The sequence below is a fragment of the Mustelus asterias genome, chromosome 7 (genome assembly GCF_964213995.1).
Source record: "Mustelus asterias chromosome 7, sMusAst1.hap1.1, whole genome shotgun sequence".
Classification (NCBI taxonomy): Eukaryota; Metazoa; Chordata; class Chondrichthyes; order Carcharhiniformes; family Triakidae; genus Mustelus; species Mustelus asterias.
The window spans coordinates 121,838,300-121,862,795 of NC_135807.1; the positions used below are offsets into that span (position 1 = coordinate 121,838,300).

The following is a 24,496-nucleotide window of genomic DNA, read 5'->3' on the forward strand; positions in this document are numbered from 1 at the left end:
CCAATCAGCGGCCGCCTTACTGTCCCTGGGCCGACCGGAAGTTCCGCTGCCAACTCGCGCGAGCCTCGAGCCTTTCCTTCCAGTCGTTTCTAGGGAAGGGGCGAGCGAGGGAGCGCAGCGGGTAAGTGGGCGATTACCCTCCCCCACCCCAAACAAAAATATGCTTTATTCATAAATCTGAGAGAACGTTATAGAATGGCCATCGCACAAAAAAAAGCAATAATATTTCGGTCCTTTATTGGGTGCCACACTGCTGCTTCACAGCGCCAGGGGGGACCCGAGTTCGATTCCGGCCTCGGGTCACTGTCTGTGCGGAGTCTGCACGTTCTCCCCGTGTCTGCGTGGGTTTCCTTCGGGTGCTCGGCCCCCCCCCCCCCCCGCGCCACACTCTGAAAGACGTGCTGGTTAGGTGCATTGGCCGTGCTAAATTCTCCCTCAGTGTACCCGAACAGGTGCCAAGTGTGGGCGCTAGGGGATTTTCTCAGTGACTTCATTGCAGTGTTAATGTAAGCCTACTTGCGACACTAATAAATAAACTTCATTACGTGCATCAAATAACATTTTATCAGGTGGCTTCAATACAGTCAAAGAAACGTTTTGGATGTTTTACAATGGTCCTACAAATGTTGCAAAGTTATTTTAAAGGTTGTCTACATAGAAAAAGTTGCACTCCAAGGTCCTTTAGTACAACTGAGATGCATGTAATATTTACTATGCATTCAGTGAGTCATTCGACCTGAGGAGGTTCTCCACCCTTTGGTTCTCTTGTGGCTGAAAGGTCTTAGGAATAAATAATGCCAACTTAAACCTGATATAAACCATCAGTAGCCAGTGGTAAATCAATTAATAAACTCCTCAAGTCCAGTGTGACTCTTCTTGGGAAGAAGATGAGTAGTCATTTTAGAGTTGAAATTAATCCTTGTTTTTTTTCTCTCTGCACAAGGTGCTGCCAGATCTGACTTTTTCCATCACTTTCTGTTTTTATTTTAGATTTCTCCAGCATTTGCAGTATTTTGCTTTTAATGAGTTCCCCTGGTTTTGAAACTGTTGTTAATGATTAGGCTGAGGGTCGAGGGGTTATGATCCATCTGTACACTTGTGTTGGTCACACTTGTTGGGTGAGAGTGGATGGGACTAAGGTTTTCTTCAGCTGAGGTGGAGGGAAAAAGCTCCTGTGTATCAGGAGCCTTGTCACCTGCAATGAAATTGCTTACATTTAGCATTTGAGGTACAGCTGTTCTTGTAAAGTATGGAGCACATTGATCAATGGGTGGGGGTAGCTGTTGCTGTTTTGGACTCTTGCCTTCTTGAAAAAAGCGCCCATTGGGCACCGCAGGGGTTGGGGTGCGTTATTGACCCTGACAATCACATTTTAATTTGATGTTTTTAAGTTTCCTTTGTACTTTGATTTCTGTTCGGGCTGTTCCCCCTCCTTTTGGGGAGCTGCCCCTTTTTACTTTGTCCTGACTTAATCTGAGTTTGTTTATTTGGTTTGACCTAAAAAGAGGGCCACAAACGGGCTGCCAATAAAATACAGAAAATTCATGGCACAGAAGGAGGCGACTTTGTCCATGGCGCCTGGCTGGCAAAGAGCTATCCAGTCTGATCTCACTTTCTGGCACTTTGGCCACAGCCTTGTAGCTCATCATACCCCAGTGCATCAATTTTTTTTAGGCTTTATGCCTTTCCCACCCTTTCAGGCTGAATCCTTTCAGTTTCCTTAGTGAAAGAAAATGCTCCTCATCTAATTCTCCCAGTTACTCAAAATAAATTCCAGTGATTATTAATCCCTCTGCTTCCTATGAATCCTATCGAAGCCCCTCATGATTTTTACATCTCAATTGTATCTCCTACCCGTACTAATCTTTGTTCTTGGCTAAAATTGATCATTCTTGTCAACATCCTTGGAAATCTCCACTGTACTCTTTCTAATGGTTTCCTGTAATGTGGTATCTAGAACTGTACAAAGTACTCTAACTGTAGCCAAACATGTCCTATACAACCAACACAATCTCCTTGCTCTTGCTTTATTTTATTTGCTCAGGCAGAGAATGTATCTTGTATCCCTTTTTAATCATCTTGTCTACCTGTCCTCCTACCTTCAGAGATCTGTGGTTATGCAAACCAAGGTGGCCTCTGTTGCTGTACACTTCTCACTATCCTACTATCTATAATATATTTTCTTGTCTTATTTGCCAGCTTTCTGCCTACTGACCAGCCCATTTTCCTAGTGTCCAACTTTCTTCAGCACTATGAACCACAAGATCATTTTTTTCATGATCTGCAAATTGTATGTTTGAGTCCAAATCATTGATATAAACCATGAAAAGATGGGACTAATACTGAGCCCTGAGGCGACTTCACTCAAAACAGCTTTCAATTTATAAAACCACCTGTTGACTAACCCAATTGGCTGCTGACCACATTTGGATCCAGTTTGTGATTTTCGTTTGGATCCCATTAGTCCTTAGTCTTTTAACAGTTTGTCATGTGGAGCCATGTCAAAAGTTTTGTTGAAATCCATGTAAACGGCATCAGATATGTTGCCCTCATCGACCATTCTTGTTATTTCAAAATAACTGATTTGTTATTTCAGGGCGACCTACTGTTAGTTCCATTCCAAGTGTTCTTGATTAATTTGTCTTTCTAAATGATGATTTATATGATGATTCTATTTTTTCCAATAATTTGTTAGGCTTAAATAAGTGTGAGAACTTGGAACATTCCTCCTTCCACTTTTATACAATGCAGCAATGTTAGCAGTCCTTAGGTTCCATGCTTGCCAGCAGAGAGGTTTGGAAAATGACAATCATTGATATTTGCCAAACTGCTGTTTCTTCCCTTGCTACTCTTAGCAGTCTGGGATACATTTCAATCCGGGCAAGACCTGGCAAAAGCAAAGTGACATGAATGTATATGTGCATAAATCATTTAAAGTGACAAGATAGGTTGAAAGTGTGGTTGATAAAGCATCTGAGGTTTTATTAATAGGAGCATAGAACACAAAGGCAAAGAAGTTAAATAAACTTGTATAGTAAACGAATCGGAGTATTATGTTTTGGACACCATACTGAAAGATATGAATGCATTAGAGAGAATGCAGAAAATATTGATGAAAGTGGTTCCAGGGATGAGGAACATCAATTATGTAGGTAGAGAAGTTAGGACTGTCTGCCTTGGAGAAGAGAAGATTGAGTGGAGGTTTGATAGAGGTGTTCCAAATTATGAAGGTTTTTGGACAGGGTAGATTGAGAAAAGCTGTTCCCCTTGGTGGAAGGACAGAGAGCAAGAGGACACAGATTTAAGGTAATTAGCAAAATAAACAATGACAACTTTTTCACACAGCGGGTAGTTGGGATCTGGAATGCCCTGCCTGAGAGTGTGGTGGAGGCAGGTTCAATCAAGGCATTAAAAAGAGAATTGGAATATTACCTGAAAAGAAAGAATGTGCAGTGCTGCGGGGAGTGACACTGGGTAAATTTCTTCTTCAGAGAGACAGCAGGATGAATGGCCTCCAATTCTGTAAATGCATCTATACTATTTGATTCAAACGCTCCTTCTGATGAGTTCCACATTCTCACCATCCATTTGATTTGATTTGATTTATTATTGTCACATGTATTAGTGTACAGTGAAAAATATTGTTTCCTGCGTGCTATACAGACAAAGCATACCATTCACAGAGAAGGAAAGGAGAGAGTGCAGAATGTAGTGTTTTAGTTATAGTTAGGGTGTAGGGAAAGATAAACTTAATGCAGGGTAGGTCCATTCAAAAGTCTGATGGCAGCATGGAAGAAGCTGTTCTTGAGTCCATTGGTGCGTGACCTCAGATTTTTATATCTTTTTCCCGACGAAAGAAGGTGGAAGAGAGAATGTTCAGGGTGCATAGGGTCCTTAATTATGGTAGCTACTTTGCCGAGGCAGCGGGAAGTGGAGACAGAGCCAATGAATGGGAGGCTGGTTTGTGTGATCGATTGGGCTACATTCACAACCTTTTGTAGTTTCTTGTGGGCTGAGGCAGAGCAGGAGTCATACCAAGCTGTGATACAACCAGAAAGAATGCTTTCTATGGTGCATCTGTAAACGTTGGTGAGAGTCGTAGCAGACATGCCAAATTTCCTTAATCTTCTGAGAAAGTAGAGGCGTTGATGGGCTTTCTTAACTATAGGGTCAGCATGGGGGGATCAGGACATGTTGTTGGTGATCTGGACACCTACAAAATTGAAGCTCTCGACCATTTCTACTTCGTCATTGAGTAAAGAAGACTATTCTGAATTCGTTATTGGATTTCTTGTTGGCTACCTTGTGTTGATGGCCTCTCGTTAGAGGAAATGTTCTTTTTGTATCCACTCTATCAAAACCTTTCAACCTGTGCCACCTTTTTGGGGCAGCACGGTGGCACAGTGGTTAGCACTGTTGCCTCACAGCATCAGGAACCCGGATTGAATTCCGGCCTCAGGTGACTGTCTGTGTGGAGTTTGCATGTTCTCGCTTTGTCTGCGTGGTTTCCTCCGGGTTTTCAGATTTCCTCCAACAGTCCAAAGATGTGCGGGTTAGGTTGGCCGTGCTAAATTGCCCCATAGTGTCAGGGGGATAAGCAGGATAAATGCATTGGTTTGCGGGGATGGGGCTTGGGTGGAATTGTGGCCGGTGCAGACTCGATGGGCCAAATGGCCTCCTTCTGCATTGTAGGGATTCTATGAAACTTCTAAATCCTTTTACTGGGTCACCTCTCAGCTTTTTTCAAGAGAAAAAGGGACCTAGCCTGTCAGCCCATCCCTGATGTGCATTTCTGGTATCATCTTTGTAAGTCTTTTCTGCCCCCTCTCCAGAGCCTCTACATCCTTTTTATAATATGCCAACCAGAACTGCACGCAGTACTCTGTTGTCTAACCAAGACTCAATACAGATTTGGCATACCTTCTTTAATTTTCAGTTCTATCCCTCTAGAAATAAAGCGTGGTGCTCAGTTTATGGCCTTGCAAATCCGTGGCCCAACTTGACCTATTGATTGATCTATTTGTACTCCAAGATATCTTTGTTCCTGTACCCCATTTAGACGTGCTCCTTCCAAGTGAGAAGTGACCTTTTTATTCTTCCTACAAAAATGCACTACCACACATTCAATTGTATTGAATTTCATTTGCCAATTATTTGCCCATCCTGCAAGATTTTCTTAATATCTTTCCCTGTAATTATGTTTTGGATTTCAAAGTCCAAATTGATAATTGAATTGTGAACAGCAGTTATCCCAGTGCAGATACTTTGTGGAACACCACTTCCTATGTTCTGCCACTCTGAGAAAATACCTTTTATTATTACTCTGCTTTCTGTCTTGGAGCCAGCTAGCAATCCATTCTCCCTCTTCCCTCTTGACTCCACATTCTCTGACCTTGTTCATCAGTGCATGGTGGGGCACACTGCTGCCACCCTGTACTGGTGGTGGAGGGAGTGAATATTTAAGATGATGGATATGGTGCCAATCAGGCTGCATTGTCCTAAATGGTGTTGATTCTTGAGTGATGGAGCTGCACTCATGCAGACGTGTGGATATCTCCAGTTATCCATGGCGAGCACAAATAACGCCTAATGAAGTTTGTCAATAGAAAGTAACACATTTAAGCTTTTGTCATGAAACTGTCATGGGAAATTAAATTGGATGTTAGGTTTACTAACCATAGTTTGTATGTTTGAATTTAATGTGTTTACTGATAAACTTCAAATTTGACATTATTACAACTGGTTAGTTCAAAATATGACATGTAACTGTCTGTATATTTAAAAAAACCTGAGGAGAAACTGTCTAAACTAATGAAGCACAAAACCTCTGGACTATATAATTATTCACATTTGGTTAATTGTCTTTCAGTTTAACCACCTGAGCACCTGATAGAAATGGATGCGCAGAAGGACTTGCAGCCTCCGAAACAACAACCCATGGTCTATATTTGTGGAGGTAATAATCACAACCTGGACTACAATTTTGAATAACAAAACAGATTGTTGTGTTACTTCTTGGATCTTAAGTCAATTCTATGATCCAATTAAAGTGGTGTTTTCTTCGGTTACTTCATTCACCACTGGAGCTGTTACGAAATACAGGAGTTTTAAGGGTTGAAGGATCACCATATATGCCATGTGAAACTCCCTAGCTTCAAAGTAATGCCCATTTAATATTTGTATTTCATCCTTAGTACTGCCTTGCTTCTTTTTATCTTCGTAAGCTATCCGATTACAAAAGTGAGTCCTTGCATTTCTCCAAGACATCCAATTTGCTTTTGTCTGCATGGTGCAGAAAATGCTGGTGTGTGCCTCAGGTTTTTGTACTGCAGTATTCAACACTATTTAGGTGCCTCTCAAGGATCCGTCTCATTGTCAGACATGAATGGAAGCATGCAAAGCTCTGCTAGTAAAATCTGTCAGATTGTTTTGTGTGTGTTGTTCCAGTTGCAGGTTTGTGTCCTTGCCTAACTGTTTCCCTATTACTTAACACAGGCTGTCCTCTCTGAATCTTCCAAGTTAGTTCAAATTAAAATAAACTATGCATTCATCTGGAGTGGCAGGATACAGGCTTGCACCTCTGAATTGACAGACTTAACTAATAGCACCGGACAGATAATAAAAACAGAAAATGCTGGAAAATCTCAGCAGATCTGACAGCATTTGTGGGGAGAGAATAGAGCCAACGTTTCGAGTCGAGATGACCCTTTGTCAGAGCTAAGAGCAAAGAGAGGTCACCTCTTAGCTCTGACAAAGGATCATCTAGCCTCGAAACATTGGCTCTATTCTCTCCCCACAGATGCTGTCAGACTTGCTGAGATTTTCCAGCATTTTCTGTTTTTGTTTCAGATTCCAGCATCCACAGTATTTTGCTTTTATCTTAATGTACAGATAATGTTGTGTTTCACTTTTTGTAGGGGAGTGGTGTTAGAGGAAGAAACGATGAGTTATCAGGTTGGTCTGATGTATCTTTTAGTGACTAGCTTAAGAACAGCCTACACAGTAACTGGACACCAGGTGGTTATAGTTGAGTGCCTGTACAGGAGGAAGAGAAAAGAGTTGCATGTGTATTGTGGTTCCTGCAATAGGTAAGATTGGATGGAGGGGGAAAAAGCCTCCTGCCCGAAGCTTCAGTGGAAATGTCCTGTAGTATAAATTGACATGGCATTTGTTTTGTAGCATTGTTGCTAATGACTGCCCTGATTTTAATGATGGAATGGGACTGCTGCAATTGAAAGCATTGAGATTCAACTAAACAACACCTATTTCTGATTGGTTTGCACAACCTTCTCCATCCATTGGGGTAGGCCTGGCGTTAGGAACTGTGGAATGTTTCCAGTGCTTTGGAAGAATACGTAATAGGTGCCTAGGATATTAAAACCTACTTTACAGCATAACATGGGATAGCGAGCACAGTACATAATTGTTTTCCAAACATTTGATTTTGACATCAAGGGGAAAAAATTGGAAACGGTTTGAATAATTTTAAATTTTGTAGTTCTTTTGGTGTTACTTTGGAGGAAGTTTAATGCAATCTGAGTTATTGGTCCAGCCACAACACCCATAATATATCTAATTATAAATATGTAAAATTGGTTTTCCTGTAGCTAAAATGTATTTTCCTTAGTAAAATTTGTGACCCTAGATGGACAAAAGTATCAGGAAAAATATCCTGTACCATGTTGTAGATGTTGCACATGATCTAAATTACAAGAGCTTACCTTGAATATGCCAACTTCAATACTAGTGTCCATTTTGTGAGGTAAATGAATTGTTATCTTCTCATTTGATGCTTTATTTGGTACGTTGTTTACAATCAGAACTTGCTTTTTAAAGGCTATATTTGCTGTTAGATCAAAATACCAATTTCTAATGGAGCTTCATTGCTATGTATTGGAGGTGCTAAATTGTCTTGCTTAATTAAAGGTAAAGTCACCATATTCCCAGAAGGTGCTCTGGTGGTGATTTTAACCTGAGAATCACCACACCTCAGGGGAGGGGAAAAGTTGAGAATGCGGGCCTTTATGAATAACCGAAGCTGGTACGAGAATTGAACCTGCACTGTTGGCATTGCTGTATATCACAAATCGGCAGTCTTAATTGGCACCAATACCAGTGAGTAGATTTGTCAGTATAAAGTGGTAACAGGACTTTTTGCCAAATGTCTGACTCGTTCCTCCAGCTGGCATAACATTCATTCATCAAGCTAATCTGTTTCTGCATGTAGACAGGGAAGTACATGAGCAACATTTAACATTCACGCACCCTACTTAAAAAATAAAATGAAGAAGGTACCAATATAATTGAGGTTGAATTTGAATATTGAGCCATTTGTTTACTTATTACAGAATGTCATACTGAAAATGAAATTAAAGCCAGAGATCCTATCCGATGCCGAGAATGTGGTTACAGAATAATGTACAAGAAGAGAACAAAAAGATGTATCCTTAAACATTGTAGCATATAACTATTTAATGTCTTATTGTTTTGCTTCTTTTGGAAAATATATGGCGTGCATTTGGAGATCAAGGTGATCCCATCTATCATTGGAATCTTTTCCCTTGTGCAGATAGTTTTATTAAAGATACCAGAGTTTAGTCTCCTTTGCTTGCTGAATTTAGAGTGGACTAATGCTATTGAAACAGTTGCCTGTCTTTTACTTTTATTTGGATAAATTGTGTTGCCCACAGAACAGCCTAAATTTCTGTACTAATGTGAAAGAAGTGGGACACCAAGGTTGAAGTAAAAGAATTGGGTTGTCAGCAAAGGGGAAGAGACTGAAGATTTTTTCTCAACTTGGCACAGTGATAACACTTCACCTTTGCTTTATAAGGTCTTTCAAACCTGTTCCAGAAATTAAGGCAAATAATCCAGGATGATACTTTATTGCTGGACTGGGGCAATACTGCCTTATCTGGGATGACAATCTTCGGATGAGACATTGAAACTTTAATGTCCACTCGAGAAATTTTGTGGCATTATTCGAAAATGAGAAGAGCAGTTCTCCAATGTCCTGGCCAACGTTTAACCAACACCACTAAAATAGATTGTCGGGTTGTTTATCTCATTGTATGGGTTCTTGTGTGCACATAGGGGACCAAAACAGGAAGTTGCTACAAATTAGGGGTGACAGCGATGTTACAGGAGGAGAAACAAAATGGTAGGAGTGGGACATGAAGGAGTAGATGTTGATAAATGGGTATCATGGATATAGAGTGTGAAATAAAGGTGATGGTGGAGAAAGGTCAGGCAGAAGAGTAGTGAAGTGTGGTTGATTGGCAACAATCTGCAATCTGTGGGTCTGAAACCAAATGGAAGCAAGGTAATTATAAAACTAATTGGAGACAAATAATTGGAGACAAAAAGGAAATTACAAGGTTTTGGTCAGAGATTTAGAAGTAGTCTTTCTCAACAGTACAAGACAAGGGTGATGGGAATAGATCTGATTTGATTTATTATTGTCATATGTATTGGTATAGTGAAAAATATTGTTTCTTGTGCACCATACAAAGCATACCATTCATAGAGTACATAGGGGAGAAAGAAAGGAGAGGGTACAGAATATAGTGTTACAGTCATAGCTAGGGTGTAGAGAAAGATCAACTTAATATAAGCCCGGTCCATTCAAAAGTCTGTTTGCAGCAGGGAAGAAGCTGTTCTGGAGTTGGTTGGTATGTGATGTCAGATTTATGCATCTTTTTCTCGGCAGAAGAAAATGGAAGAGAGTATGTCTGGGGTGCGTGGGGTCCTTGATTATGCTGGCTGCTTTTCCAAGGCAGCGGGAAGTGTAGACGGAGACAATGGATGCGAGGCTGGTTTGCGTGATGGATTGGTCTATGTTCACAACCCTTTGTAGTTTCTTGGAGCTATATCAAGCTGTGATACCTCCAGAAAGGATGCTTTCTATGGTGCATCTGTAAAAAGTTGAGAGAGTCATAGCGGACATGCTGAATTTCCTCAGCCTCCTGAGAAAGTAGAGGGTCTGGTAGGCTTTCTTAACTATAGCATTGGCGTAGAGGGACCAGGAAAGGTTGTTGGTGATCTGGACATCTAGAAACTCGAAGTTCTTGACCATTTCCACTTCATCCCCATTGATGTAGACAGGGGCATGTCCTCCACTATGCTTCCTGAAGTTGATGACTATCTCCTTTGTTTTACTGACATTGAGGGAGAGATTATTGTCGCCGCACCATTTCACCAGATTTTCTATCTTTCCTGTATTCCGTCTCATCATTGTTTGAGATCCGATCCACTACAGTAGTGTCATCAGCAAGCTTGAACATCAGGTTGGAGCGGAACTTGGCCACACATTCATAAGTGTCTAAGGAGTATAGTAAGGGGCAGAGGACACAGCCTTGTGGGGCACAGGTGTTGAGGATAATAGTGGAGGAGGTGTTGTTGCCTAGCCTTACATTGCGGTCTATGGGTTAGGAAGTCTAGGATCCAGTCACAGAGGAAGAAGCCGAGCCCCAGGCCACAGAGTTTGGAGATGAGTTTTGTCGGAATAATGGTGTTGGAGGCTGAGCTATAGTCACTGAATAGGAATCTGACATAAGTGACTTTGTTATCCAGGTGTTCCGGGGTTGAGTGTAGGACCAGGAGATGGTATCTGCTGTGGACCTGTTGCAGCAATAATAGGCAAACTGTAGTGGATCCAGGCAATCTGGGAGGCTGGAGTTGATCTGTGCCATGGCTAACCTTTTGAAGCATTTCATAATGATGGATGTCAGAGCCACCGGGTAATAGTCATTAAGACACGTTGCCTGGCTTTTCTTTGATCCAGGGATGATGGTCGTCGTCTTGAAGCAGGTAGGAACCTCAGATTAGTGTAAGGAGAGGTTAAAGAAGTCTGTAAATACCCCCACCAACTGGTCCACACAGGATCTGAGTGCTTGTCCAGGTATCCCAACCGGACCAGTCGCTTTCCGAGGGTTGACTTTCAAGAAGGCTGATCTGATGTCTGCGATGGTGACCTCGGATACCGGTTCGGCCCAGGTTTTCAGGGCATAAAGCGTCTTCTCGCTGACCACCTCCTCAAAAAGAGGCAAGAAGAGGTGAAGAAATGATCAAAGATACTTCTTGTCAAGCAGCTAAAGTAATAGAGTTACTCTATTTTAGAGAAGAAATATTGGCACTGTTCATCTTTGCTGCCCTCTCGCTCACATCTTTTCTATTGCTTGCTGATCAGAATGTTAATGGGAGCTACATTGAGGAAAGTGATTTGTGGAAGAAAATTTAAAATACAATATCTTAAACTAGTTTGGTGAGCTTGAAAAACTCTTGATGGAAAGTTATTTAAAATGCCAAACATGCATACACTTTTTTTAGCTGTCAGAATAGTCAGTGCGTTATCTCTACGTTAAAACAAATTGTTTTTTCCAATTTAACTATAATTTGACTGGGAGCTTGGTACAGCAGATGGTGTTAACTGGGATACTAAATAGAAAGAAGTCTCACAACACCAGGTTAAAGATCAACAGGTTTATTTGGTAGCACAAGCCACTGGCTTTCAGAGCGCTGCTCCTTCATCAGGTGAGTGGGAGTTCTGTTCACAAACAGGACACATAAAGACACAAACTCAATTTACAAAATAATGGTTGGAATGCAAGTCTTTACAGGTAATCAAGTCTTAAAGGTACAGACAATGTGAATGGAGAGTGGGTTAAGCACAGGTTATTGTCTGCAACCAGGACAGTTAGTGAGATTTTGCAAACCCAGGCAAGTCGTGGGGGTTACAGATAGTGTGACATGAACCCAAGATCCCGACACACGACAACGCAGAATCGCTGAGCAGAAACTGATAGCCAAGTTCCACACACATGAGGACGGCCTCAACCAGGATCTTGGGTTCATGTCACACTATCTGTAACCCCCACGACCTGCCTGGGCTTGCAAAATCTCACTAACTGTACTGGTTGGAGACAATACACACCTCTTTAACCTGTCCTTAACCCTCTCTCCACTCAGATTGTCTGTACCTTTAAGACTTGATTACCTGTAAAGACTCGCATTCCAACCAATATTTTGTCAATTGAGTTTGTGTCTTTATATGCCCTACTTGTGAACAGAACTCCCACTCACCTGAGGAAGGAGCAGTACTCTGAAAGCTTGAGGCTTGTGCTACCAAATAAACCTGTTAGACTTTAACCTGGTGTTGTGAGACGTCATACTGTGCTTACCCCAGTCCAACACCAGCATCTCCACATCATACTGAATAGATCCAGGATTATTCATGATGTTCTGTAAAAGTTTAATACTTAGATTCCAAGTAGCTGTAGTTTCACAATTTACATTTCTTTCCTTAACCTGAACCTTTACAGTGGTTGTTTTTGATGCCCGATGAAATCCAGTTTTTCTTCAACTTGCACTGACAAGAATTGCTAATGTTTACCATCCAGCCTTGTCACACATGTAAATTTCACCAGGCAGAAAGAAAGGCTTTGATATTTTTATGTTAATGTAAAATATTGCTTGTATCCTTCAAAAGCTAGAATATTTGAAAGACTGATTTTGTTTTATTTGATGAAAATAAATGCTTCATGTAGTTGATATTTTCCCAGCTTGTTGGTCAATCAATTTCCTTTCACTTGATTATCTGCAATATAAAAATATTAAGGCATTTCACTCAAATGCATTAAAGATCAACTGTGCAGTAAAGGAAATAACAATTTTATATCAACACAGTGGTGTTAGCGTTTGACAAATCTTTAGTTGCCAGTAAGATGTGACATCATCCATGACATTGTTGTTCAAGACAGAATTGTTTAATTGTTTTGTGTTTTTTCAGGGTGGAAGCGGATAACTTGAACTAAAAGGGAATTACAGAATTACAGGTGGTCAGGTTCAATTTCTTTTAATTTTTTAAATTTGTTCCTGGGATGTGGGTGTTGCTAGCAAGGCCAGCATTTAATGTCTATCCCTAATTACCCTTGAATTCACTCATGTCGCTACTGCATAGTAGCAGCATGATACGGCTTCACCTGTTGCTAATGCAGTAGCTGCTATGCAGAGGTGAGTAGTATTCTTCACTAACAGGATACTGCTGTCAAGCCAAAAAGATGTTCCGCCAATCACACAAAATGAGTAATGTGGTATATGAATTTCATTGCCTGCGTGATGCCAGTTACGTAGGCTGTACATCCCAATGGCTGGCGGATCGTAGAAAACGGCTTAGAAAATTCAAAACTTAGTGTCCAACATTACTTGGGATTGAACGGAACTTGCTGATAAGCCCAGAGAGAAGTCATGTGACCCAGCTCTTGTGTGTAGAATATTTTGGATTTGAACGAACAGAGAGTGAGATTGCCACAGGGACAGTAGTGGTAAAAGCCTTACCCCTATCACTCTCCAACCCAATGCCTCTACCAATCAGTCTACATGCCAACCAATCAGCATTCTTTTCTCATGCAATATAAATTGTCGTTATATTTATAATTTTTATTCTTGTGAATATATCCTGATGAATGTGAGATTCTTTTTTTTCAGCAGTATAATCAAGTTCTGAACTACTATGTGTGATTAGAATCATTGTGACTCTATAAATACTGCATTTTACATATGATTTCCTTATGTTTCAACATTTAAAGCTATTTATCAAAATCTCACAAATATATGTTGCTGGTGTCACAATGATGTGCTATATAGAATATTAACTTGTGTCATATGGGTGTAATATATATTTCCACACACACACATTAAACTTTTTGTCAGGAACATTTTGTGTTAAGCAAAGGTCATTGGCCTACAGCAAGCTACTAAGTTGAATTTATGAAGGCCAAAAACCACTTCATGGAGATGGTCAATGGAGCTCTCCAAGGCAATGGCTCAGATAAGCCCAGCGAGAGGTCACGTGACCCAGCTCTTGTGTGTAGAATATTTTGGATTTGAACGAATAGAGAGAGAGATGGCCACAGGGACAGTAGTGGCAACAGCCTTACCCCTATCACTCTCTGTCTCAAACCTCTCAAAGATGAGAGCTGTATTGTGGTTCAAAAATCCACCAGAAGACTTCAGTGCTGCAAACTGAGAGTTCTTCCATTTGAAGATTCCAACTCTCCACCACTGCTTCAAGAAAAGTGAGAATCAACCAGCCATGACTGCATAGTGACTGCTTCAGTGAGAAACAAAAGGACCAGCAGCTACTGTGGAAAGTGACTTTCTGGCTGTGAACCTTCAGACAACCCGTGAATAATTTTCCTGACCTTTTATACTTGGCTAAATTTTAAAGTGTGATATTCTGTAAAATTTGGTTTCTTTCTGTGCATGGCTGGAGGTGTGGTTGTACTTTCTGCATTAGTGGGAAGTGGGACATTTTTGCATATTGTCAAGCTTTTTATTAAAAACTTCTGCATCTTTACCTGAGTAAGTTTTAGTAACAATGCTAACTCCTTGTTAACTCGAGGCTTAATTCTTACACTGATCTATACTTAGTTATGTATACATTGAATTGGCAATTTCACCTCTTTTTAAAAATTCAAATTCTGTTATAACCAATCCAGCAGTGGACCAAGAAGTGGAGTCAGCTAATCCTCTCTAACCAAGCCGTAACAGTTATTTAGGAGTACATCTGGGATTGAACCCAGTTCTGATATAAGGTCACCTGAAATGTTAATTCTGTTTCAGTCTCCACAGATGTGCCAGACCTGCTGAATGTTTCTAGCTTCTCCTGTTTTTTTAAATTTTACCAGAATGATACATGCACTCCAGTGATTAAATTATGAAGAGCGATGACACAAATTGGGATTGCATTGCCTGGAATTTAGAAAGTAGCTACGATTCCTGCAGAGACCAATAACTTTAAAAAGGAGATTTGAATTCCCAGTGACAGGCTCAAGGGAACATATGAGAGTTCATATTTTAAGATTTTTACTGTGACAAACACAGTGAATACAACATTGACTGAATATTACTTGGCAACCAATGCACCAAATTACAGAAAAGATATGTCTTGTAAGTTCCTACTGTGTTAGAAGGGAACTAGATTAGCCATGACCTAATTGAAATATGTAAAACCAAGACTGAAAACTCAAATTTCGCGTTTAAACATTGCATCATTCTTTACAGAATTGTAGTCTTTAAAGCAACCAGTTCAAAGATATTCCCAGTTTCCAACAGTCTTGCTTCTCCCAGTTTTGTTGAGTTTCAACATCCTACCAGCCCTCCCGCCATTGGAATCAGAACGGGCGAGGGGTGGAGCATGGGAAGGTCTGTATTCCTTGGATGGGATTTTACGGTTTCGGGACGAGTGAGATTGTAAAATCCTGCCCCGTGTCTGTTGAAAGTAATTTCCCTTCTGAGAATCCCCAGATTGACTCCAGCGACTCCTCCCATTCTCACCAGAGTGAACCTTCATTGTCCTTAAATTTCCACAGGTTCCATCTCTTTCGGCCAAAATGTGCTCCCTCCCCTATTGTCTATGGACTTATCCCTTGCTGTTGCAATGCTATCTCCAAGACTCGCGCTGTGCAGAGTTTTTGAGCCAATAAGTCTTGAGTATAAGACAGCAAAGCTAGCTGTCCCTTTCATTGAGTCTGGATGTAATAGTTAGCACTTGGGTTCATTAGGACTTGCTTTAGATGCCCAGTTCCCTTGGCAAGCAGGTCACATATGCTTATTGACAGGCAGAACTAATAGGTCACATACATCATTCTATCTTGAATTAGAAGAGAAAGTTTAAAACAACCACTTTATAAAAGCATGCATTTGTAACTAAGTTAAGGGATGATTTGATTGATGGTTACTAGATCTTATGGTGAACTGATAGGGTAGTTAGAGAAACTATTTCCATTGGTTGGGGAGTATTGGACGGAGCCTAAAACCAGGAGCTAAGTCCTTTGGAAGTGACTTAGGAAACACGTACAAAGGTGGTAGAGGTTTGGAACTCCCTTCTGCAAAAGGTAGTTAGAATTATAGAATGGTTACAGCACAGAAGGAGACCATTTGGCCTGTCAATTGTCAATGAGGAAGTGGTGTGGGGATGGGAGCAATCAAGCAAAGATCCTTGTGGTACTGCAGCAAAAATGGTGGAAGGAGAAGTCTAAACAGGCAAAAGTGAAACTAAACAAGGGCAGTCCTACTTGTGCTAGGACAATAGTGGAGTCACTAGAGAATGGTGCAGTTGATTTAAGGATTACAGAGAAGACAAGTTGAATTAATCAGTCTCAGTCATGAAGGATGTCATTTCTGAAGGCTTAGGACCATCTCAGTGCTCGTGGAAATCTGAATGGAGAGATTCAAATATGGGAGTTAAGATGGGTGTGGATTTTGGATGCAACAAAATTTGGTGACTTTGGAAGTTGTAGATGGAGCAGTAGTTTCCTAGGATGGGTATCACAGGTGAGTCCTGAGGAGGGGGCTGATGATGGCAGTTTTGAAAGGGAAGAGGGCAATACCTGAGGAAGAGGAGATGGAAACTTTTGAGATGCCAGTTAGCATGGGGCCAGGAAGGGAAATTTGAGTAGTAGGTTGTTTACCGGGAATGGGATGTTAAGGAAGCAGACAGTGAATCTTGTAAACAGAGACAGCTTAGAGGCCATGAGGAGAGAGAAAAGACAAGTTCGTTCTTGGGTCTTTTGGGGTAATGGGGGAGGTTTGGATTGTGAGTAAAGGGAATTGGGCCAGCGGCAAAGGCACCATGTGGAGAGCATGTGTGGTGTGAAGGCGGAAGATTAGGGTCTCCATGACAGGGCAAACTGCATCCCAGAAACAAACTGCCTGAGCCAACTGCCCCAAACATGGAATCCAGATGATTGGTCAAAACCAAAGTTGAGGATTTTGAAATTGAAATGTCGCTGGATTCATTGTTACTGTACACCAGTGAGCTGATTAATGAACAAACGAGACTTGGTGCAGATTAGAATATGAGTTGCAGAGTTTTGGATGACCTCAAATTTATGTGGGTTGATGTTGAGATACTGGGGTGGGCACAGTAATAAGTCTCACAACACCAGGTTAAAGTCCAACAGATTTATTTGGAATCATGAGCTTTCGGAGCACTGCTCCTTCCTCAGGTGTGTGGAGAGTTGAGTTTGCAAACATGGCACATATAGACAGACGCAATTGCAAGATAATGGTTGGAACGTGAGTCTGCAGGTACAGACAATGCGAGTGACGAGAGGGATAATCACAGATTAAAGAGGTGTGAATTATCTCAAGCCAGGACAGTTAGTAGGATTTTGCAAGCCTAGGCAAAATGGTGGAGGTTACATGTAGTATGACATGAACCCAAGATCCCGGTTGAGGCAGTCCTCTTGCAAGCGGAAATTGGCTATCAGTTTCTGCTCAGCGATTCTGCGTTGTGTGTCTTGAAGGCCATCTAGGAGAACACTTACCCAAAGATAGGAGGCTGAATGCCCTTGACTGCTGAAGTGTTCCCTGACAGAAAGGGAACACTCCTGCCTGGTGATTGTCACGTGGTGTCAGCTCATCCGATGTAGCGTCTGCATGTACCACATCTCAGGACATTCTTTCCTGCAGCGTATGAGGTAGATGCAACCTATTATGTAGGTTGGAAGATGGGAGATTGGTCAGGGGAGTGTTCTACAGGCATAGATGAGAGTTTCAACTGAGACGAGCAGAGGCAGGATGAAGTTGGATGATGTTATGGAGTTTGAAGTGGGCAGTTTTGGAAGTGACGGAAACGTAGCAAGGAAGCTCCTCTGGGAATGGGGTCAACCACGACACCAAGGTTGTGAACGAGTCTTATTCGCCAGGGAGGGGGATGGATTTGGTGGTTTGAGGGAACGGAGTTTGTTTGGGCGGGTGGAGGGGGGTGAACTGAAGGCAAAAAGATATTGGGAAGACCGAAGCCTGATCGAGGGGAAGTTCCTACTGTGGAGTGAGAAGAGATAATCACTAAAATGTTAAAATAAACAAAACATTGTGGATGCTGGAATCTGAAACAAGAACCGGGGGGGGGGGGGGGGATACTCAGCAGGTCTAGCAGGGAGAGAAAGCTGAGTTAACATTTCCAGCCCATTTGGCTCTGTATCAGAGCTCCAGACATGAATCCCCCTGGTGGGACATGCAGCTGGAGAGTTCGAATGGGAGGTTCGAATTTCCCGCCCAGTGACGCGCTGAGGTTCGAATTTCCCGCCCAGTGACGCGCTGAGGTTCTACCCGCTTCCGGCCGCTTGGGCTGCTGGGAGAAGAGGGAGGTGGACTCAGGAGTTTGCGGCTCGGGAGTTGTGATTGTGTGAACAACAAGCAGGTAGAGAGCGGCGCCTGTGACTGGACTGCCTGAGCTGGCCTGGCGTCCGTGTGAGAGCAAAAAGTTGATCTTTGTAAATCAAACAGTGAACTATATTGTTCCGGCCAGCCTCCGCCAGGCCGCCGCTTTGGCCGTTTCCATGGAAACGCGCGTCGCGCTGAGAAAGGCTTTCTCTTGTGTTTGTTTTTTTCCCCAAAACGAAAACCTGTCGCCTGACCTTTTGTGAAGCAGACGTCAAATCCAGAAATACCGTCGGTAACTTTACCCGTGAGAGTGTGACAAAGAAGTCGAGTTGGAGGCACTTTTCCAAATTATTGTTTACAAAATGGCAGCGAAGCAACACATTCCCTACACGTAACATCCCGCTCTCAGTGCTGGGCTCTCAAACTCCAGTGCACACTGATTTCTTGCAAATTTCCCACAGTGAAATCTAGGTCTGAGTTATATTTGTTTGCACCTCATCTATACTGTTTAAGCATCAGCACCCCCACTTTTTAAAGTTATGCTAAATTCTCCCTCAGTGTACCCGAACAGGTGCCAGAGTGTGGCCACCAGGGGATTTTCACAATAACTTAATTGCAACGTTAAAGTAAGCCTACTTGTGACACTAATAAATAAGCTAAAATTAACGGAAAAACAGGAGGAGTGGATAGGTAGGCAGCCTCTCCATTGTGCAGGGGGACATCAGTTGCATACACCTGGTTTTGCGGGCTCCACATCTCAATGGGAACATATACTGGAATCGCAAATGTTCCCACTCATTAAACATACAGTTGACGTGTGAGCGCACACAGGCAGGTAAGCTGATGAATTCCCACTATCCTGGCAGCATCTCGGTGCTTTCATCCTGCACTAGTCCACCATTCCTGCTACCACTGAGCTAGCATGAGGTTGTTGCTGCATCCCTATTGTGTACCACTTTATCCTACGAGAGTGAGTTAATTGTGTCCGTGAGAGTGCTGTGATGTGGTTGAATAGCTGGCAATGTACCAAAATGTGAGATGGAATTTGCTGGTAGGTGAATGAAGCAGTTTGGTGAATGGCGCAGTGTGAGGCTAATGATGTAGAATATGCCATGTAAAGATGCTCTAACTGACCATGACCACTTGTATGAGGCCATGAAAACATTTTTTATGCCACACTCTTGTCATTTGACCTCTGCTATCATTTCTTAATGCCTATTTCCTAGGTACCAGCTGTAAAAAAAGCCTCCAGGGCTGCATTGGAGACACTTGATGCACTCTTTTGTCTGTTGTGTAATTTGTCAAGCATCCCTGGTCTTCAACGCATGCACAATCACTTCTAATATCTGCTGCATCAAGACTTCATCTTCCCTTTAAGACATGCAAGGTAATTTTAAGAAATTTAGGATGACTTGCTAAGCATGCAACCAGTCAGCAATATATCCAGTGCTAGACTGCACATCACAATCATGGAGATGATCAGACAGCGTTACAGCCACCATTAGGGCCCAGAATCACCAAACATATCCTATTTAAAGATCAAAGAGAACCTTGTTCAGAGCAATGCCATTGTAAATTCTCACAGAATGTGGCGGCTGGGGTGCAATAATGGATTGGCAGCCAGTAAGTCATTTTGGAATTGTGCCCCGACAACAAACTTTTCTCTTGGGTTGCCGGCTGCAATTCCTTGGAAACAGTCAATTCTGGGAGACTCATGATCAAACATGTGATTTAATAATCCTAAGTAAGTCTTTGAGATTTAACATTTTAAGAATGGGAAGAATGCCAATCCCAGCTCATTCCAACTGCAGCCATCCAGTGTGGATGAACTTGGAGTTATTTACAAGGATCTGTATAGGAACAAAAGTAGGCCATTCAGCCCCTTGACTCTGCTCAACTAACAACTCGATTTACCCAATGTTGTTCTATGTTCTTTGCTATCTTTATCCAACAAGACTGGAGTGGCACAGCATTCGCAGTATTTTTTGGGAGAGTGTTCCAGATTTTGTTCGGTGAAAAAGTGCTCACTGATTTTACTCCTAAATGGCATAGCGCTAATTTTAAGATATGTCTTCTGGTAATATAAGTGTGGGAGGTGCTGCGTTTCGTGAGCCGTGGCGCTGCTCATCTTTTAATCTGTTTTTTATCCTGAGATGCACAACCCATAATTATCCAATCCTTATGTATATAACCTGTGCCGTGATCTTGCAAGATCCTGGTTAAAGTTTGGAAAGGGGTGCCAAGTTAAGTCAAGAAAATCCTTGTATGATCGAGATGGTCGGACACTGTCGGGGTGAGATTCAGTTCACGGTGACGGTTTCACTGGGGAGCGGGCCTACACTTCGGTGATGCTACTTGCTTCAAGGTGATGACCACCATTATGAGTGAAGGTTTGGACGGTCTCAGCTTCCCAACACAGATTTTTGGTGCTCAAATTGATGAACTGCGAGATATCCTAAAGAGAGTGGATGAAGCAGAGAAGAGAATCCTGTCAATTTACAGGGCAGTTTCCTTGGTAAAGGCTCACCTTCAGTTCTTGGAAATTCTGCATGGTGTGTCGTATATCCTGGCTCACTCAGGAGATGGGGCTGGAGAAGGAGTATCCATGCGCCTGGTCTCCCAAGGAGTACTGGGATGAATTCCTGGCCCAAATTGAGAATCGGTTGCAATGCTTTCACGATCTCAATTTGAGGACTAGGTGTCTCACCTTCAATGAAGCACGTTGTATCCAGTCTTTGAGGCTTGGGGGTCAGTCAAAGACTCCAGCCACTGATCTTGCTTTGATTTGTCCTCGGTGTTTGTCAAGAAGGTTTAGAGGCGGCTGGATGTGTCGGGATCTTGCCACCTGCCGGGACCTAGGCTTTTCTTGCCAGAGTTTTGGGATGATTACATGGCGGAGGTGCAGAGGCTATAGTGAAGCTCTGGATGGATCCTGGATGTTGCTCAATGATCCTGTCATGGCTTTGGCCTTTTCAGGCTCCTTGGGTGGTTATATTATCCTCCAGTTCATCATTAATCCTGAACTTTGTTCTCTTGCGATTATAATCCTGATTTTGTGATTCTCTTTTATCCTGACGAGGGTGTATGATATATGAGCACAGAGGCATTTATTGCCTGTTATATTGCGAAAATCCGGATTGTCTATATTGCTTTTTTTTATGTTGTTCATCGGCGTACTCAGATGGTGGAGCAAAGGAGGCGTGGTTTAATTATTTGTGGGTCTCCTGCTTCCCAGTGGGGAGTACACTGAGTTGGTTGTATGATATGAGGTTGTGCAGTAGTAACCTGGTTTGTTTTTTCTTTTTATGTGCTGTAATCCTTGCATTTACACTGAGGGAATATGACTTTTAGTACACTTCACTTTACTTTTTAAGGAAAATGAGTAGTGCCACAGCAGGGTGGGTGTTCTAGAATGGTCTCTTTAGATCAAGGCTAGAAACGATAACTTAATTTTGGGCATATTTTGTGGGACTGGTTATAATACTTTTACTGCTGTATGGTTCATGGCTTGTAAATGTTTTATTTTACCCGTTATCAGTAATAATTTTACCAAACTTAGGTTAGTAAATTCTAAAAGTCAGTGAAGCTTGCTAAAATAAGAATATTATTATAATACTGTACAAAATATTTAGTATTTTGTTATTCGAAGAAGTTTCCACAATTAGTACTTTAAATTTAAGGGTTTCAAAGTATTTGAAATAGTCTCACAAGGAATATATTATGGTTGCATACCTGATTATGCAGGTTAGATGCCCATAGACAGTTGTTCTTTAGCTGCAATGTTCAAAACAGGGCCTGTAATCCAGATCTGGCCTACAATGTTCAGCTATCCAGCCCATGTATTTGAAAGTGTTCACTGTTCCCTATTATCAATGAATTTCCAGACTGAACTCTTCCCCTAATTTCTTGCTGTTTTCCTTACCATTGCTGAATTCTACTTGCTCTTTCGAGTTTCCCTTGGTATCACTGCTGATTTTGACTGGCTCCTTACCATTTAGTACCACTGCTGATTTCTACTTGCTCTTTATGGTTTCCTTTGGTGCCGCTGCTAATCTTTACTGGTTCCTTAACATTTCCCTTAGTACCACTGCTGATTCATATCTCTCCTGCTACTCTACCTAAGTGCTCAACAACATGATTGCACACTATGGCAAGAATTCTCATATTATCATGAATTCTTAACCATAATGCGTCCATCATTGTAGGAACAGCGCCATCTGAAGGTAGAAAATATTTGAGAGAGGAGTAATTGGGAATGTCACTGAGAATAGGAGAGTTCGAGTGTAAAATTGAAGGGGAAGAAGAGATAACTGTCGCATGAAATTGGAATCCTCAAGTTTCAAAAGGATATATAACCTTTGATCATCCAGAGCAGTTTCCTATCATTAATATATAGGTTTTAAATTGAACAAGTGCTTCACAAGGAAAAAATATTGATGCCCTGTTCTATAGGTTTAGCAGTTAAAAAATGAATCTCAGACTCAACTTGAGTGCTATGCTGAAGTATTTTATGTATGTTGCCCTTCTCATTTAGTTTCAGCAAACCATATGTTCACTTTTTTGTAACCTCAGATGTACTTGCATAAGATAGACCTTGAATAAATTGCACAAAAATAAAATTTTGTGCTCATAGGGCAACAAAAGATTGATAAATAATTTTCTAGTATTCCTTCCAGCATGAGCACAGCACATACTTGTTCACTGATGAACCAGGGAACCACGAAGACATACAATCTTCCAATTGAACACCTGGACTATAGCTTTGTGGAAAAATGCACCGATGTGAAGTATCTGGAAAAAGTTTTGATTGTGCTAAGGTACGTACACATATCTCACTTCTGCAACATTCTCTGTCTTGATGTGCAATGTTGTCAGTGACATTCATTGGCATTTCCTAATCTGGAAGGATTTTCTGCAAATTTAGTCAAGTATTTTGTACAAAACCAAAGAGAATCTTTTTCTAAAACAATGGTGTATTGTGATCACAGTTTTCAGAAATTTAACTGAAGCTGCTGCAATGTGAAACTACTAAGTTTTCTTGGCTTCAAAAAAAATTGAATGTACCATGCAATATGATGCTAAATCTAATCAAAGCTTTGTGTATTGAAAATATTGAATGTTTTCAACTATTGTCTAGTGCATCCGAATTGTAAATCAATGAACCTATGGCATTTGGGAACAACAGACACAAAATGCTGTTTTCTTTAAGAAGAAAAATTGACACTCTGATCTAGGCTGGCCATGAAAAGTACCAGTGACTCTTTAATGTTCAAGTAGTATCAATATCTAGCATTCTTCTGCAACTAGAGCATGTTTGCACCCAAAACATTAGGTTAATTATTTATCATTGCATGTAGCACTTGTATAATGAACATAATTTGGAGGAAGTTATGAGTATTTAAGACTTGAATATTAGAATGATGGAGTTTTTGGATGAGCATGGTTAGAAAGTAAGATTTTAATTTTAGTTTTAAAGGATTTTACTTTTATGAATTATGTGACAACTTGATATCATGATGTGCAGAGTACTGAAAGAAAAAATGCAACTCAGTAGTCCAAGTCCAGTCAGGCTCCTATTTTTGAGGGAAGTAGTTGTAAACATAATTCTGTTTTTTTATACTTGTAATATAATAGTACCTTTGCAATTTTCACAATTGTTTACTGAATTCTACTTGCTGTTTAGAGTTTCCCTTGGTGCCGCTGCTAATTTTTACTGGTTCCTTAACATTTCCCTTAGTACCACTGCTGATTCATATCTCTCCTGCTATTTTATTTTATTTAGGCTTGCATGGAAGAAGTAATCTTACTTTCCTTATTTTGTTGCGTATCAAGAAGGTTTGATTATATAAGATTATAGAATTTGTTAGGAAATAGTGTTAAATTGCTTGGCATTTAGAAGACCATGTCATCACGGACCATTTTTTAAATTCTAGAGACAATCAGTGATTTGTTTTTGTCTTTGTCTCTCAAGTGCTAACATGATTTGAAGCCATCAGTTTCTGTTCAGGCCATCATTGTTATTACTATCTTTATGTACAATATTCAAGGTCTGGCGAAGAGGGATTGTATCCTGATCTTATTTCATTTTGTGAGAAGAGGATTGAAAAACTGGATCCTAAAAATCGTATCCTTCGAACAAACAATCCACCAGCAACTGCTGCTAACTTCACTAAAGAAGAGTGGCAAGAAATTACCAGCGATATGAAGGTATACACTGTCTAAATGAGTAATAACAGAATATTTCATAGAAGATGGGTGTGCAACTAAAAATAGTCACCAGAATTTAACAGAAGTTGTTTACTATGTTTGCTTTGCTGACGATAGA

The 24,496-nt window shown here is 41.2% G+C and overlaps 2 protein-coding genes across 4 annotated transcripts in view; both read left to right on the forward strand.

Annotated features, from left to right (window-relative positions):
• Positions 1–33: 33 nt before the first annotated feature.
• Positions 34–12,556, forward strand: polr2k (RNA polymerase II, I and III subunit K). Its single transcript, XM_078216715.1, has 4 exons — positions 34–121; positions 5,870–5,956; positions 8,349–8,441; positions 12,321–12,556. The coding sequence occupies exons 2-4, from the start codon at positions 5,896–5,898 to the stop codon at positions 12,341–12,343; spliced, it is 177 nt and encodes a 58-aa protein (XP_078072841.1). The 5' UTR covers positions 34–121; positions 5,870–5,895; the 3' UTR covers positions 12,344–12,556.
• A 5,566-nt stretch (positions 12,557–18,122) lies between these two features.
• Positions 18,123–24,496, forward strand: part of LOC144495912 (sperm-associated antigen 1-like) — a 122,294-nt gene continuing 115,920 nt past the window's right edge. The window contains exons 1-4 of one of the 3 annotated variants that reach the window (XM_078216716.1): positions 18,123–18,208; positions 19,398–19,558; positions 22,848–22,988; positions 24,219–24,378. In XM_078216716.1, the coding sequence (XP_078072842.1) occupies positions 22,849–22,988; positions 24,219–24,378 (300 nt within the window). In that variant the 5' untranslated portion in view covers positions 18,123–18,208; positions 19,398–19,558; position 22,848. Of the gene's footprint in view, positions 18,464–19,397; positions 19,559–22,847; positions 22,989–24,218; positions 24,379–24,496 lie in introns of all 3 variants that reach the window. The other 2 variants (XM_078216718.1, XM_078216717.1) reach the window with 2 other exon arrangements.

Bases quoted from the DNA above. Each gene is read 5' to 3' on its own strand.
- polr2k (XM_078216715.1), top strand. From the start codon at position 5,896: ATGGATGCGCAGAAGGACTTGCAGCCTCCGAAACAACAACCCATGGTC. The intron at 5,957-8,348 runs GTAATAATCACA...TACTTATTACAG, and splicing joins CATGGTCTATATTTGTGGAG to AATGTCATACTGAAAATGAA. The intron at 8,442-12,320 runs GTATCCTTAAAC...GAACCTTTACAG, and splicing joins CAAGAAGAGAACAAAAAGAT to TGGTTGTTTTTGATGCCCGA.